General features: G+C 69.7%; 1 protein-coding gene across 1 annotated transcript; it reads right to left on the bottom strand.

Moving 5' to 3' along the window:
• Window positions 1–376: 376 nt before the first annotated feature.
• AMHR2 (anti-Mullerian hormone receptor type 2) lies at window positions 377–11,063 on the bottom strand. The gene is made up of 14 exons (XM_086630547.1): window positions 11,039–11,063; window positions 10,769–10,918; window positions 9,835–10,017; window positions 9,117–9,206; window positions 8,638–8,747; window positions 7,520–7,744; window positions 5,626–5,740; window positions 5,368–5,528; window positions 4,055–4,202; window positions 3,830–3,966; window positions 2,921–3,160; window positions 1,943–1,982; window positions 1,495–1,844; window positions 377–1,389 (listed from the first exon to the last, which is right to left on the bottom strand). The coding sequence occupies exons 1-14, from the start codon at window positions 11,061–11,063 to the stop codon at window positions 1,336–1,338; spliced, it is 2,028 nt and encodes a 675-aa protein (XP_086486673.1). The 3' UTR covers window positions 377–1,335.
• Window positions 11,064–11,299: the final 236 nt, after the last annotated feature.

Genomic DNA, 11,299 nt, shown 5'->3' with positions numbered 1-11,299 from the left:
TGAGGGGTAGGGGCAATTAATGAGGTGGGGGCAATTAACGAGGGATGGGGCAATTAATGAGGGGCGAGGGGCAATTAATGAGTAGTGTGGCAATTAATTGGGGGGTAGGGGCAATTAATAAGGGGCGGGGTAATTAATGAGGGGTGAGGGGCAATTAATGAGGGGTGGGGAGGCAATTAATGAGGGGAGGGGCAATTAATGAGGGTCGCAATTAATGAGGGGCGGGGCAATGGGGGGCAGGAGGGGGCAAAGGGGCAGCTCCGCCCCCCCCCCACCGGCGCGAAGGAGACGCTGACACGGCAGAGAGTCCCAGGGCTTTATTGGGGGGCCCCCAGTACCCCCCAGTACCCCCCCAGTACCCCCTAGCACCCAGGCACCCCCCCACGACCACGGGGTGAGGGGACACAGGGGGACCCCGTGGGCAAGGGGACATGGTGGGTATGGGGGCACAGGTGGGCACGGGTAGACACAGATGGCCATGGGTGGTCATGGGTGGCCATGGGAGGTCCCAGGTGGTCATAGGTGGTCATGGGAGGTCCCAGGTGGTCATGGGTGGCCATGGGTGGTCCCAGGTGGTCATGGATGGTTCCAGGTGGCCATGCGTGGTCACACATGGTCACAGATGGACACAGGAGGTCCCAGGTGGGCATAGGTGGTCATGGGTAGACACAGATGGTCATAGGTGGTCCTGGTTGGTCATGGGAGGTCCCAGGTGGTCATGGATGGGCACAGAAGGGTCTCAGGTGGTCATGGGTGGTTCCAGGTGGTCACGCGTGGTCATACGTGGTTGTAGATGGACACAGGAGGTCCCGGGTGGCCATGGGTGGTCACACATGGTCACAGATGGACACAGGAGGTCCCAGGTGGGCATGAGTGACCATGGGTGGTTCCAACTTGTCACGCATGATCATGGATGGACACAGGAGGTCCCAGATGGTCATGGGTGGTTCTGGCTGGTCACGTATGGTCATGGATGAACACAGGAGGTCCCAGGTGGTCATGGGTGGTCAGGTATGGTCACGGATGAACACAGGAGGTCCCAGGTGGTCATGGGTGGTCAGGTATGGTCACGGATGAACACAGGAGGTCCCAGGTGGTCATGGGTGGTCATGGGTGGTTCCAGGTGGACACGGGTGGTCCTGGGCACACGGCTGGTCATGGGAGGACACAGGTGGTCCCAGATGGTCACATCTGGCCATGGATGATGGTCACAGCACCCAGGAGGACATGGGTGGTCCTGGGTGGTCGTGGGCACACGGGGGGTCCTGGGTGGTCACGGGAGGACACGGAGGGGCCCGGGTGGCCATGGCAGGAGACGGGCGCTGCGCGATGGCCTCAGTCGGAGTCGCTGCTGGAGGAGGACGAGGAGGAGGAGGAGGACGAAGAGCGCTGCAGGGGGACAGGATAGCCATGAGCACCCGGGGGGAGACCCGGGGTGCCCCCCCATGTCCTCCCCGCCAATGTCCCCGTCCCCCCCAAATGTCCCCCCCTCACCTTGTGCCTCTTCTGAGCCTTCTTCATCCTCTTCTTCATCTTCTTCGCCGCCTTCTTATCCAGCCCGGGGGGGCACAGGGGGGGCACCCCGGGCTGGGGGGGGTGCAGGGGGGGGCACCCTGGGGGTCCCACGGGGCAGAGGGGGGGCCCCGGGGGGGCCAGGGGAGCTCCCGGGGGGTACGGGGGGGCCCCAGGGGGGTACGGCGGCTGCCCAGGCCCCCCCACTGGGTTTGGGGGTACCCCGGGGGGGGCGTACCCGGGCTGGGGGGGGTACACTGGATTGGGGGGGGGTGGCTGGCAGGGGGGGGTGGGGTTTGGGGGGTACACGGGGTTGGGGGGGGGCGGCTGCCCTGGATGGGGGAAGAAAAGAAAAAGTTGAGGGGGGGGCAGCAGTGGGGGTCGACACAGCCCCCGCCCCCAATTTGGGGGTGTTCCCCCCCCCCCTTACCTGCACCAGGGTCCCACATGGCGGGTGGCAACTCCAGGACCTGGGGGGGGGGGCACATGGGGTGAGTGGGGGCCCCACCACCCCCCAGCACCCCAGGAGGGGTCTCTGGGGACCCCCCCACTACCATGGGACCCCCCGCTGCCTCCGAGGGGAAACTGAGTCACAGCAGCTCGCGGGGGGGGGGGCGGGGGGTCCCAGCTGTGTCGTGTGTCGTTCCCCCCCCCCCCAGGGAACGGAACCGGGGGGGTCGGGGCGGGGGGGGGGGGCAGGGCAACACTTTGGGGTGCGGGGGGGTGTAGGGGGCACTTGGGGGTCGGGGGGGGGTCACTGGGGGTCAGGGCTCAGAGGGTTGGGGGCTACGGGGGGGGTCAGGGGATTTGGGGGTTCGGGGGGGACTGGGGGGGTCCACAGGGGGTGCGGGGGGGGGTCGGGGGGGGGTGCGGGGGGAACTGGGGAGGTGCGGGGGGGTGCAGGGGGGGTTGGGGGGCCTGGGGGGTTGCGGGGGGGCGGAGCTGCAGAGGGGGGGCATGGAGGATTGGGGGTGCGGGGGGGTGCAGGGGAGGTGCGGGGGGGACTGGGGGGTGCACAGGGGGGTGCGGGGGGGGGTCGGGGGTGCATGGAGGATTTGGGGGTGCGGGGGGTGCAGGGGGGTGCGGGGGGGACTGGGAGGGTGCAGAGGGGGTGTAGGGGGGACTGGGGGGGTGCAGGGGGGGTTCGGGGGCCCCGGGGGGGTCCGCTCCCACCTGCCGCCTCCGCTCCGGCCGCGGCCCCGCCCGCAGGAAGCGGGGGCGGGGCCTGATCCCTGGCCCCTCCCAGGGGGCGGGGCCAAGACCCCTGGCTCCTCCCCGGGGGCGGGGCCGGGACGCCCGGGTCCCTTCCCAGGGCGGGGGGGTGGGGGGGGAACGGAGAGTGAACCGGGGCGCCCGTGTCGCTTCCCCCCCCCCCCCTTCCCGTGCCTCAGTTTCCCTTTGCACCCACCTCTCGGTCGGCTGCGGGGGGGGCGGCCCGGGGGCCGGGGCTCCCCGGGGGGCCGGCGGGAGGATGGGAGCCGGTAGCGGGTGGGGGGGGTCCGGAGGCGGGTGGGGGGGGTCCGGCAGCGGGTGGGGGGGGCCCGGCAGCCAGGCGCTGCAGCCGCTGGAGCGCCCGCTCGGCCGAGAGCCGCGCCTCGGGGTCGGGGTCCCAACAATCCTCCAGCAGCTCCGGCAGAGCCCCCCCGGGCTGCGGGACCCCCCCCCAACACCACCTCGGCCTTAACGGGGAGCCCCCGGCTGGGGGGACCCCCCGAAGGGACCCCCCGAGGTGAGGGGGGGGGCCCTCCCGGGTATGTCACCCCTAAGCAGGGACACCCCCCCCCCATCCAGCAGAGATCCCCCCCCCCTTCCCCGGGCAGGGACCCCCTCACACGACACCCCCACCCCCGGGCACCCTCAGCATCTCTGGGCATCCGGGCAGGGAGCCCCTGGGAAGGGGCACCCCCAGACACTCCCCCCCCCCAGCAGGGGCACCCTGGGACCCTCTGGGCAGGGACTCCCCTGGGTGACCCCTGCCCATGGGTACCCTCAGCATCCCGGGGGACCCCTGGGCACCCAGTCAGGGACCCCCATCCCGGGCATGGGCACTCCAGGGCACCCCTAAACATCCCTGGGCACCCAGTCAGGGACCCCCCCCAGCCATGGACATCCTGCAGACTCCTGGGACCCTCTGGGCATGGACCCCCCTGGGTGACCCCTGCCCATGGGCACCCTCAGCATCCCGGGACACCCCTGGGCACCCAGTCAGGGACCCCCCCAGGGCAGGGTCATCCCTGGGCACCCCAGACACCCCTAAACACTCCTGGGCACCCAGGCAGGACCCCCACACACCCCATGGATGCCCACTGGGGCTGACCTGGGGGGCACGGTGCCAGGCGGGGGGAATGAGCGGCCGCCGTCGCTCCTCCACGGCCAAGCGCCGGAGCTGGGCACCTGTGGGGCTGGCACCCAGTTCCGCCTCATATGCCAGTCGAAAGGCTGGCACGGGTGCTCCTGGGTGGGGGGGGCAAGAAAAAAGGGTCAGCGGCGATGGGTGGGGGGTGGTCCCAAGGGAGCAGAGGGGGCACCCATGGGTGCTCACCAGGGCTGAGGGCCTGGCAGCGGGAGAGGATCTCCCAGAGGAGCAGTGCCAGGGCGTAGACGTCCGCCTGCCGCAGTGCCCGGCCCCACGCCCGCAGGTCCAGGCTCTCGTCCAGGATCTCGGGTGCCAGGTACCGCTGGGTGCCCGCCTGCGCCCACCACACCACTCGCACAGCCCGCGGTGCACCGACAGCGCCGGGCACCCGCGGGCAGCGGGGTCAGGCTGGCACCGGGGTGGTGCTTGCACGAGCGTCAGGGTCAGGCTTGAACAAGGTCCCGGCTTGCACCAGGACCACGTGTGCCAGGGCAAGGTTTGCACCAGGGTTGTACGTGCACATGCACCAGGGTAGGGCTTGCGCTAGGGTGACGCATGCACGTGTGCCAGGGTAGGGCTCGCACTGGCATCGTGCTCGCACGTGCACCAGGTCCCACCTTACACCAGGCCCGTGCTTGCACGTGCACCAGGATAAGGCTTGCACCAGGGTCGTGCTCACACGTGCACCAGGGTAGGGCTTGCACTAGGGCTGTGCTTGCACATCTGCCAGGGTAAAGCTTGCCCTAGTGCCATGCTTGCACATGAACGCAGGGGAAGGCTTGCACTAGGGTCATGGTTGCACGTGCACCAGGGTAGGGCTTGCACTAGGGTCGTGCTTGCACGTGCACCAGACCCCACCTTACACCAGGGCCGTGTTTGCACGTGCACTAGGGCGATGCATGCACGTGTGCCAGGGGAAGGCTTGCACTGGAGCCGTCCTTGCACGTGCACCGGGGCTCAGCTTGCACTAGGGCCGTGTTTGCACACACACCAGTCCCCGCCTTGCACTACAGCCATCCTTGCACGTGCACAAGGGCTCAGCTTGCACCTGCACCCCACTGCCAGCAGCATGAGGGGGGCCCATCCCCATCCTCATCCCCTGCCTCCATCCCATTCCATCCCTATCCCATCCCATCCCATCCCACCCCATCCCCATCCCATCCCATCCCATCGAATCCCATCCCATCCCATCCCCATCCCCATCCCATCCCATCCCATCCCATCCCCATCCCATCCCATCCCATCCCATTGAATTCCATCGAATCCCATCCCATCCCATCGAATTCCATCAAATCCCATCCCATCCCATCCCCATCCCCATCCCATCCCATCCCATCCCATCCCATCCCTTCCCATCCCATCCCATCCCCATCTCATCCCATCCCATCGAATCCCATCCCATCCCATCCCCATCCCCATCCCCATCCCATCCCACCCCATCCCATCCCATCCCATCCCTTCCCATCCCATCCCATCCCATCCCATCCCATCCCCGTCACCTTGCGGATGGGCACGGCGTGGTGGTCCCCGGTGCCAGCCTGGGCACGCGGCGGCAGCGCCAGCGCCAGCCCGAAGTCTCCGATGGCACACGTCCCGTCCTCCCGCACCAGCACGTTCTGGCTGCTCAGGTCCCGGTGCACCACGCTGGGCTTGTACAGGCCTGGGGGGGGGCACACGGCCCGGGGCAGGGGGGGTCACGGGAACGGGCCACCCCTGCAGAGACCCGGCCAGCTCGGGGCAGGGGTGCCCGCGCTCACCGTCGCGCCAGAGCTCCTGGTGCAGGAAGGCCAAGCCGCGGGCGAGGGAGAGCGCCAGGCGCACGCTGCCACCCCACGTCCCCACGTGCTGCCCCAGGAAGTGCCGCAGGGAGCCCTGGGGACACGGCACACGCGTGGGCACACGCGTGGGCACACGGGGTGGGCACCCCCACCTCGCCCTCCGTGCACCCGCTCGCACCCATCCTGCTTGCATGAGGCACCGGCGCCGCGGCTGCAGGCGCTGCTCGAGCGGCCGGTGTGCGCCCGTGTGCACGCCCACGTGCACCAGCACCCACAGCACCCCGTGCACACGCTTGTGCACCCCCAGCACCCCGTGCACACCCTCAGCACCCCCAGCACCCCGTGCACACGCTTGTGCACCCCCAGCACCCCATGCACACCCAGAGCACCCCCAGCACCCATGTGCACACCCACGTGCACCAGCACCCCCAGTACCCCATGCACACCCTCAGCACCCCCAGCACCCCGTGCACACAATTGGGCACCCCCAGCACCCTGTGCACACCCAGAGCACCCCCAGCACCCATGTGCACACGCTTGTGCACCCCCAGCACCCCATGCACACCCAGAGCACCCCCAGCACCCATGTGCACACCTACGTGCACCAGCACCCCCAGTACCCCATGCACACCCTCAGCACCCCCAGCACCCCGTGCACACAATTGGGCACCCCCAGCACCCTGTGCACACCCAGAGCACCCCCAGCACCCGTGTGCATGCCCACGTGCACCAGCACCCCCAGCACCCCATGCACACACTCGTGCACCCCCAGTACCCCGTGCACACCCAGAGCACCAGCACCCTGTGCGCACCCAGAGCACCCCGTGCACGCCCATGTGCACCCTGAGCATCCTGAGCACCCCGTGCACACCCACGTGCACCCCAAACAACCCATGTGCACCCTGAGCACCCCATGCACACCCATTCGCTCTCACGGCAGCGTGTGCACACACGTGCGCCCCATGCACACTCATCTGCATCCCCAGCACCCCGTGCACGCCTATGCACACCCTGAGCACCCCCTGCACGCCCCAAGCACCTCATGCACACCCATGCGTGCCCCACACACCCCATGCACACCCTGAGCACCCCCAGCACCCTGTGCACACCCGCGTGCACATCCAGCACCCTGTGTACACCCGTGCACGCCCTCAGCAGCCCGTGCACACCCATGTGCACCCTGAGCAACCCATACGCACCCTGAGCACCCCAAGCACCCCGTGCACACCCATGTGCACCCCAAGCACCCCATGCACGCCCCCTCAGCAACCCTCCCAGGCCCATGAGCACCCCTAGCACCCGAAGCACGCCCATGTGCACCCGGAGCACCCCATCCACACCCAGAGCAGCCAAAGCACCCCGTGCACGCCCATGTGCACCCCATGCACACCCAGAGCACCCTCAGCACCCTAAGCACCCCATGCACACCCAGAGCACCCCATGCACGCCCATGTGCACCCCAAGCACCCCATGCATGCCCAGAGCACCCCGAGCATCCCGAGCACACCCAGAGCACCCCAGGCACACCCATGTGCACCCTGAGCACCCCATCCGCACCCATGTGCACCCCATGCACACCCAGAGCACCCTCAGCACCCTAAGCACCCCATGCACACCCAGAGCACCCCAAGCACGCCCACGTGCACCCTGAGCACACCATGCACGCCCACATGCACCCCAAGCACCCCATACATGCCCAGAGCACCCAGAGCACCCCGAGCACACCCAGAGCACCCCAAGCACACCCACGTGCACCCCGAGCACCCCACGCACCCCAAACACCCCAAGCACACCCACGTGCACCCCGAGCTCCCCGTGCACCCCAGACACCCCAAGCACACCCACGTGCACCCCGAGCACCCCGTGCACTCACCGCAGGGTAGAGCTGGAGGACGAGGAGCCCCCCTCGGGCGCGGGGCCCAGCACCCCTGGTGCCCAGCAGCCGGGCGACGTTGGCGTGTTCCATGAGGGGCAGCTCGTGCACGGCCCGTTCGGCCGCAAAGCGCCCGGCCGCCCCGGCCACGAAGGCCTTGATGGCCACGGGCCGCTGGTGCAGGGTGCCCCGCCACACCGCCGAGAAACGGCCCCTCTGCAGCACCTGCCGGCACCCGCAGCACCCGTGGGTGCTCGTAGGGACACCCCAGTGTCGGCTCTCGGGGATGGGATCCCATCTGGGGTTGGGTGGTTCCCAGATCCCGGGGACAGGCAGCCCCGGCACCCATGGGTGGTGTTGGTCCCAGGAAGCCCGAGCGTGTAGCCATGGTGATGGGCACCCGTTCCTCAGCACCCCCACACCCAGGGATCCCCAGGCACCCCTGGGTGCCCTCAACCCCAGACATCCCACGCCCAGGGATCTCCATCCCCAAGAACCCATGGGTGACCCCAGCCCCAGACACCCCCATGCCCAGGGATCCCCAGGCACCCATGGGTGCCCTCAGACCCAGAAACCCCACACCTAGGGATCCCCAAGCACCCATGGGTGCCCCCAGCCCCAGGAACCCCACACCCAGGGATCCCCAGGCACCCATGGGTACCCCCAGCCCCAGACACCCCCACATCCAGGGAGCCCCAGACACCCATGGGTGCCCTCAACCCCAGACATCCCACGCCCCGGGATCCCCATCCCCAGGAACCCATGGGTGCCCCCAGCCCCAGAAACCCCACACCCAGGGATCCCCAAGCACCCATGGGTGCCCCCAGCCCCAGGAACCCCAAACCCAGGGATCCCCAGGCACCCATGGGTGCCCCCAGCCCCAGGAACCCCACATCCAGGGAGCCTCAGACACCCATGGGTGTCCCCCGCCCCAGAAACCCCAAATCCTGTAGCCCCAGTCCTGGGCACCCAAGGGTGCAGTGCCTCCAGCCGCAGAAACCCCCAGCCCCAGGGACCCCCAGGCACCCATGGGTTCCCCCATCCCCAGACACCCCTACATCCAAGGATCCCCATCCCCAGGCACCCATGGGTGCCCCCGCCCCGTGGGCGCCCCACACCTGCAGGAAGTGCAGCGCAGGCAAGTCCGGGCTGGGGGGGGCCGGGGGGGTCCCGATCCTGCGGCACCCCCGAGCTGGCCGCCCCGGGGGGGTCCTCGTCCTGCGCAGCCCTGGTACGGGGACATGTGGGACACGGGGACACCGAGGACACCCCCCCAAGGGGACCCCCCCCAGTGAGGGACCCAGGACCGGGGGACCCCCGAGGACCACCCAGACCCCCCACCCTGGGGACACGGGGGATGTGGCACCCAGGAATCCCCGCACCCAGGGGGCATCACACCCTGCCCCCCCCAACCCAAAGACACTGGGACCCCCCTGCCCCAGAGACAGGGTGACACAGCACTTGGGACCCCCCCAGCCAGGGGGACACCAGGGACGTGGCATTTGGGGCCACCCACACCCAGGGGACACAGGGTAGGGGTGGCCTGTGCCCGGGGGTCCCTGTGTCGTGTCCCCCCCCCCCGTCCCCCCCCCCATACCGAGGACGGCCAGGCAGGTGAGGAGGAGGAGGAGGAGGGGACCAGCGCCCCACAGCCACAGGGTCCCCACGGACCCCCCACGCCCCGGCACTGGGGACAGAGGCTGCAGTGACACAGTGACCCCCCCCATAGGTCCCTCAGCCCCATATAGGTCCCCTATAGGTCCCAGGACCCCGCCATGGGTCCCCCAGCGCCACATAGGTCCCCTATAGGTCCCAAGACCCCCCCCATGGGTCCTCCACCCACACATAGGTCCCCTGAGGATCCCAGGTGCCCCCCCCCGGATCCCCCATGGGTCCCAAACCCTCCCTGCTGTGGTCCTCCATCCCCCCATGGCCCCCCCTCATGGGCCCCCCAGCCCCATATAGGTCCTCTAAGGGTGCCATGTCCCTGCCATGGCTCCCCTATAGGTCCCAAGCCCCCCCCCTCCCTCTCCAGCCCCCCTCATGCCCCACCCCTGGGTCCCACAGCCCCACATAGGTCCCCTGAGCATCCCAGGTCCCCCCCATGGGTCCCCTATAGGTCCCAAGCCCCCTCCCACCTCTCCAGACCCCATTCCCCCCCACCCTCCGGGTCCCTCAGCACCCTATGGGTCCCCTGAAGGTCTTAGGGTCCCCCATATGTCCCCAGGGCCCCCCTCCATTTGTCCCCAAAGCCCTTCTGGCCTCCCAGTGGATCCCATCCCACCTCCCAGGGGCCCCACAGTGCTCCCCAGTACCGGGACCATGGCGGGGTCCCCCCAGCCCCATTCCCAGGGCTGTCCCCATCCCGGTGGCGTTGGCGTCCCGGTTGCAGAGGTGACCGCGGCAGAGGCAGACGAGGACGGTTCCCCCGGGGGGGCCCGCGGGACTGGGGGTGCAGGTGGGAGACGGGCAGGCGGCCCCCCCGCCCCCCCAGCAGCCTGGGGACACCACCGCCACCGTCACCGGGGCACCCCAGGGTGCTGCTTGGGGGACCCTGACATCTGGGATGGGGCAAGGGGGGGTCTGGCGAGGGTGCAGGGGATGCTCCCGGGGAGGGGGAGTCCCCCCCTGCCGGGACCCCCCCCCCGCACCCTCCCCGGGGTCCTGTTCCCCCCCCCAGCGCTGTTTCATGGAGCTACATTTCAAGGCCAAGGTCAAGCGCAGCAGCTGGGAGGGACCCAGGAGTCCGGGCTTCCCAGCACCAACCCCCCCGCACCGACCCCCCCCGCACCGCGACCGCCCTTAAAGGCAGGATCGGGCCCCTCCATCCTGCTCCAGCCCTTTCTGCCTCCCAGTGACACCCCCCCGGGCAGGATCAGGCCCCTTCTCCCCCCTATTCCCCCCTCCCAGGGCAGGATCAGGCCCCTTTCCCCCCCTATTCCGCCCCCCCCAGGGCAGGATCAGGCCCCTCCATCCAGCTGCAGCCCCTTCTGTCCCCCAGGACAGGATCAGGCCCCTTCTCCCCCCTATTGCCCCCCACCCCGGGGCAGGATCAGGCCCCTCCATTCTGCCCCAGCCCCTTCTCCCCTACTCTTCCCCCCCCCCCCGAACAGGATCAGGCCCCTTCTCCCCCCCTATTCCCCCCCCCCCAGCAGGATCAGGCCCCTTTTGCCCCCTATTCCCCCCCCCAGGACAGGCTCAGCCCCCCCACCCCAGGATACACCCCGGGGGGGGTCGCGGGGGTCTCACCCTGCACCAGCGCGTGGCTCTGGTTCCAGATCCCGATGCAGCACTGGCCGGGGGGGCAGCGCACGGTCCCGGCTTTGCCCCCCCCCGCGCCCCCCAGCCCCCCCCGCACGCTGGGGTGCTTGTAGGAGACGCAGCTCAGGTTGTGGGGGCCTGGGGGTGGGGGGGGGGGGGGATGCAACATGGCACTGATGCCTCCCAGCCCCCCCAAAAAACCCTCTCCCCCCCCCCATCCTAGGGTGGTGGGGGGTGTCCCCCCCCCCCAGCACCCACCTGGCAGCCCCAGCGCCAGCCCCATGGGCGCCTCCGGCCGCGGGGAAGAGTCGGCAGGACCCGTGCGGGGGCCGGTGGGAAGAGGAAAGCGGCCCCGGGGAGGAGGAGGAGGAGGAGGAGGAGGAAGGTGCTGCCCCCGCAGCGGGGGTGGAGAGAGGGACAGGGTGCCCCCTCGGCTGGGAGCCGGCCCTCGCCACCCCTCTCCCACTCTGCAGCACCCAAAACCCTCAACGTCCCCCCAAAAGGCACGGCCGGCCCCCA

The sequence above is a fragment of the Tauraco erythrolophus genome, unplaced genomic scaffold (assembly GCF_009769465.1).
Source record: "Tauraco erythrolophus isolate bTauEry1 unplaced genomic scaffold, bTauEry1.pri scaffold_128_arrow_ctg1, whole genome shotgun sequence".
In the NCBI taxonomy this organism is placed as follows: Eukaryota; Metazoa; Chordata; class Aves; order Musophagiformes; family Musophagidae; genus Tauraco; species Tauraco erythrolophus.
The sequence above is the reverse complement of the archived record's forward strand: the minus strand, read 5'-3'. Positions and strand labels throughout refer to the sequence as shown.

Bases quoted from the DNA above. Each gene is read 5' to 3' on its own strand.
- AMHR2 (XM_086630547.1), bottom strand. From the start codon at position 11,063: ATGGGGCTGGCGCTGGGGCTGCCAG. The intron at 5,529-5,625 runs GTGAGCGCGGGC...GCCCCCCCCCAG, and splicing joins CCAGGAGCTCTGGCGCGACG to GCCTGTACAAGCCCAGCGTG. The intron at 3,967-4,054 runs GTGAGCACCCAT...CCCCCCACCCAG, and splicing joins CTGCCAGGCCCTCAGCCCTG to GAGCACCCGTGCCAGCCTTT.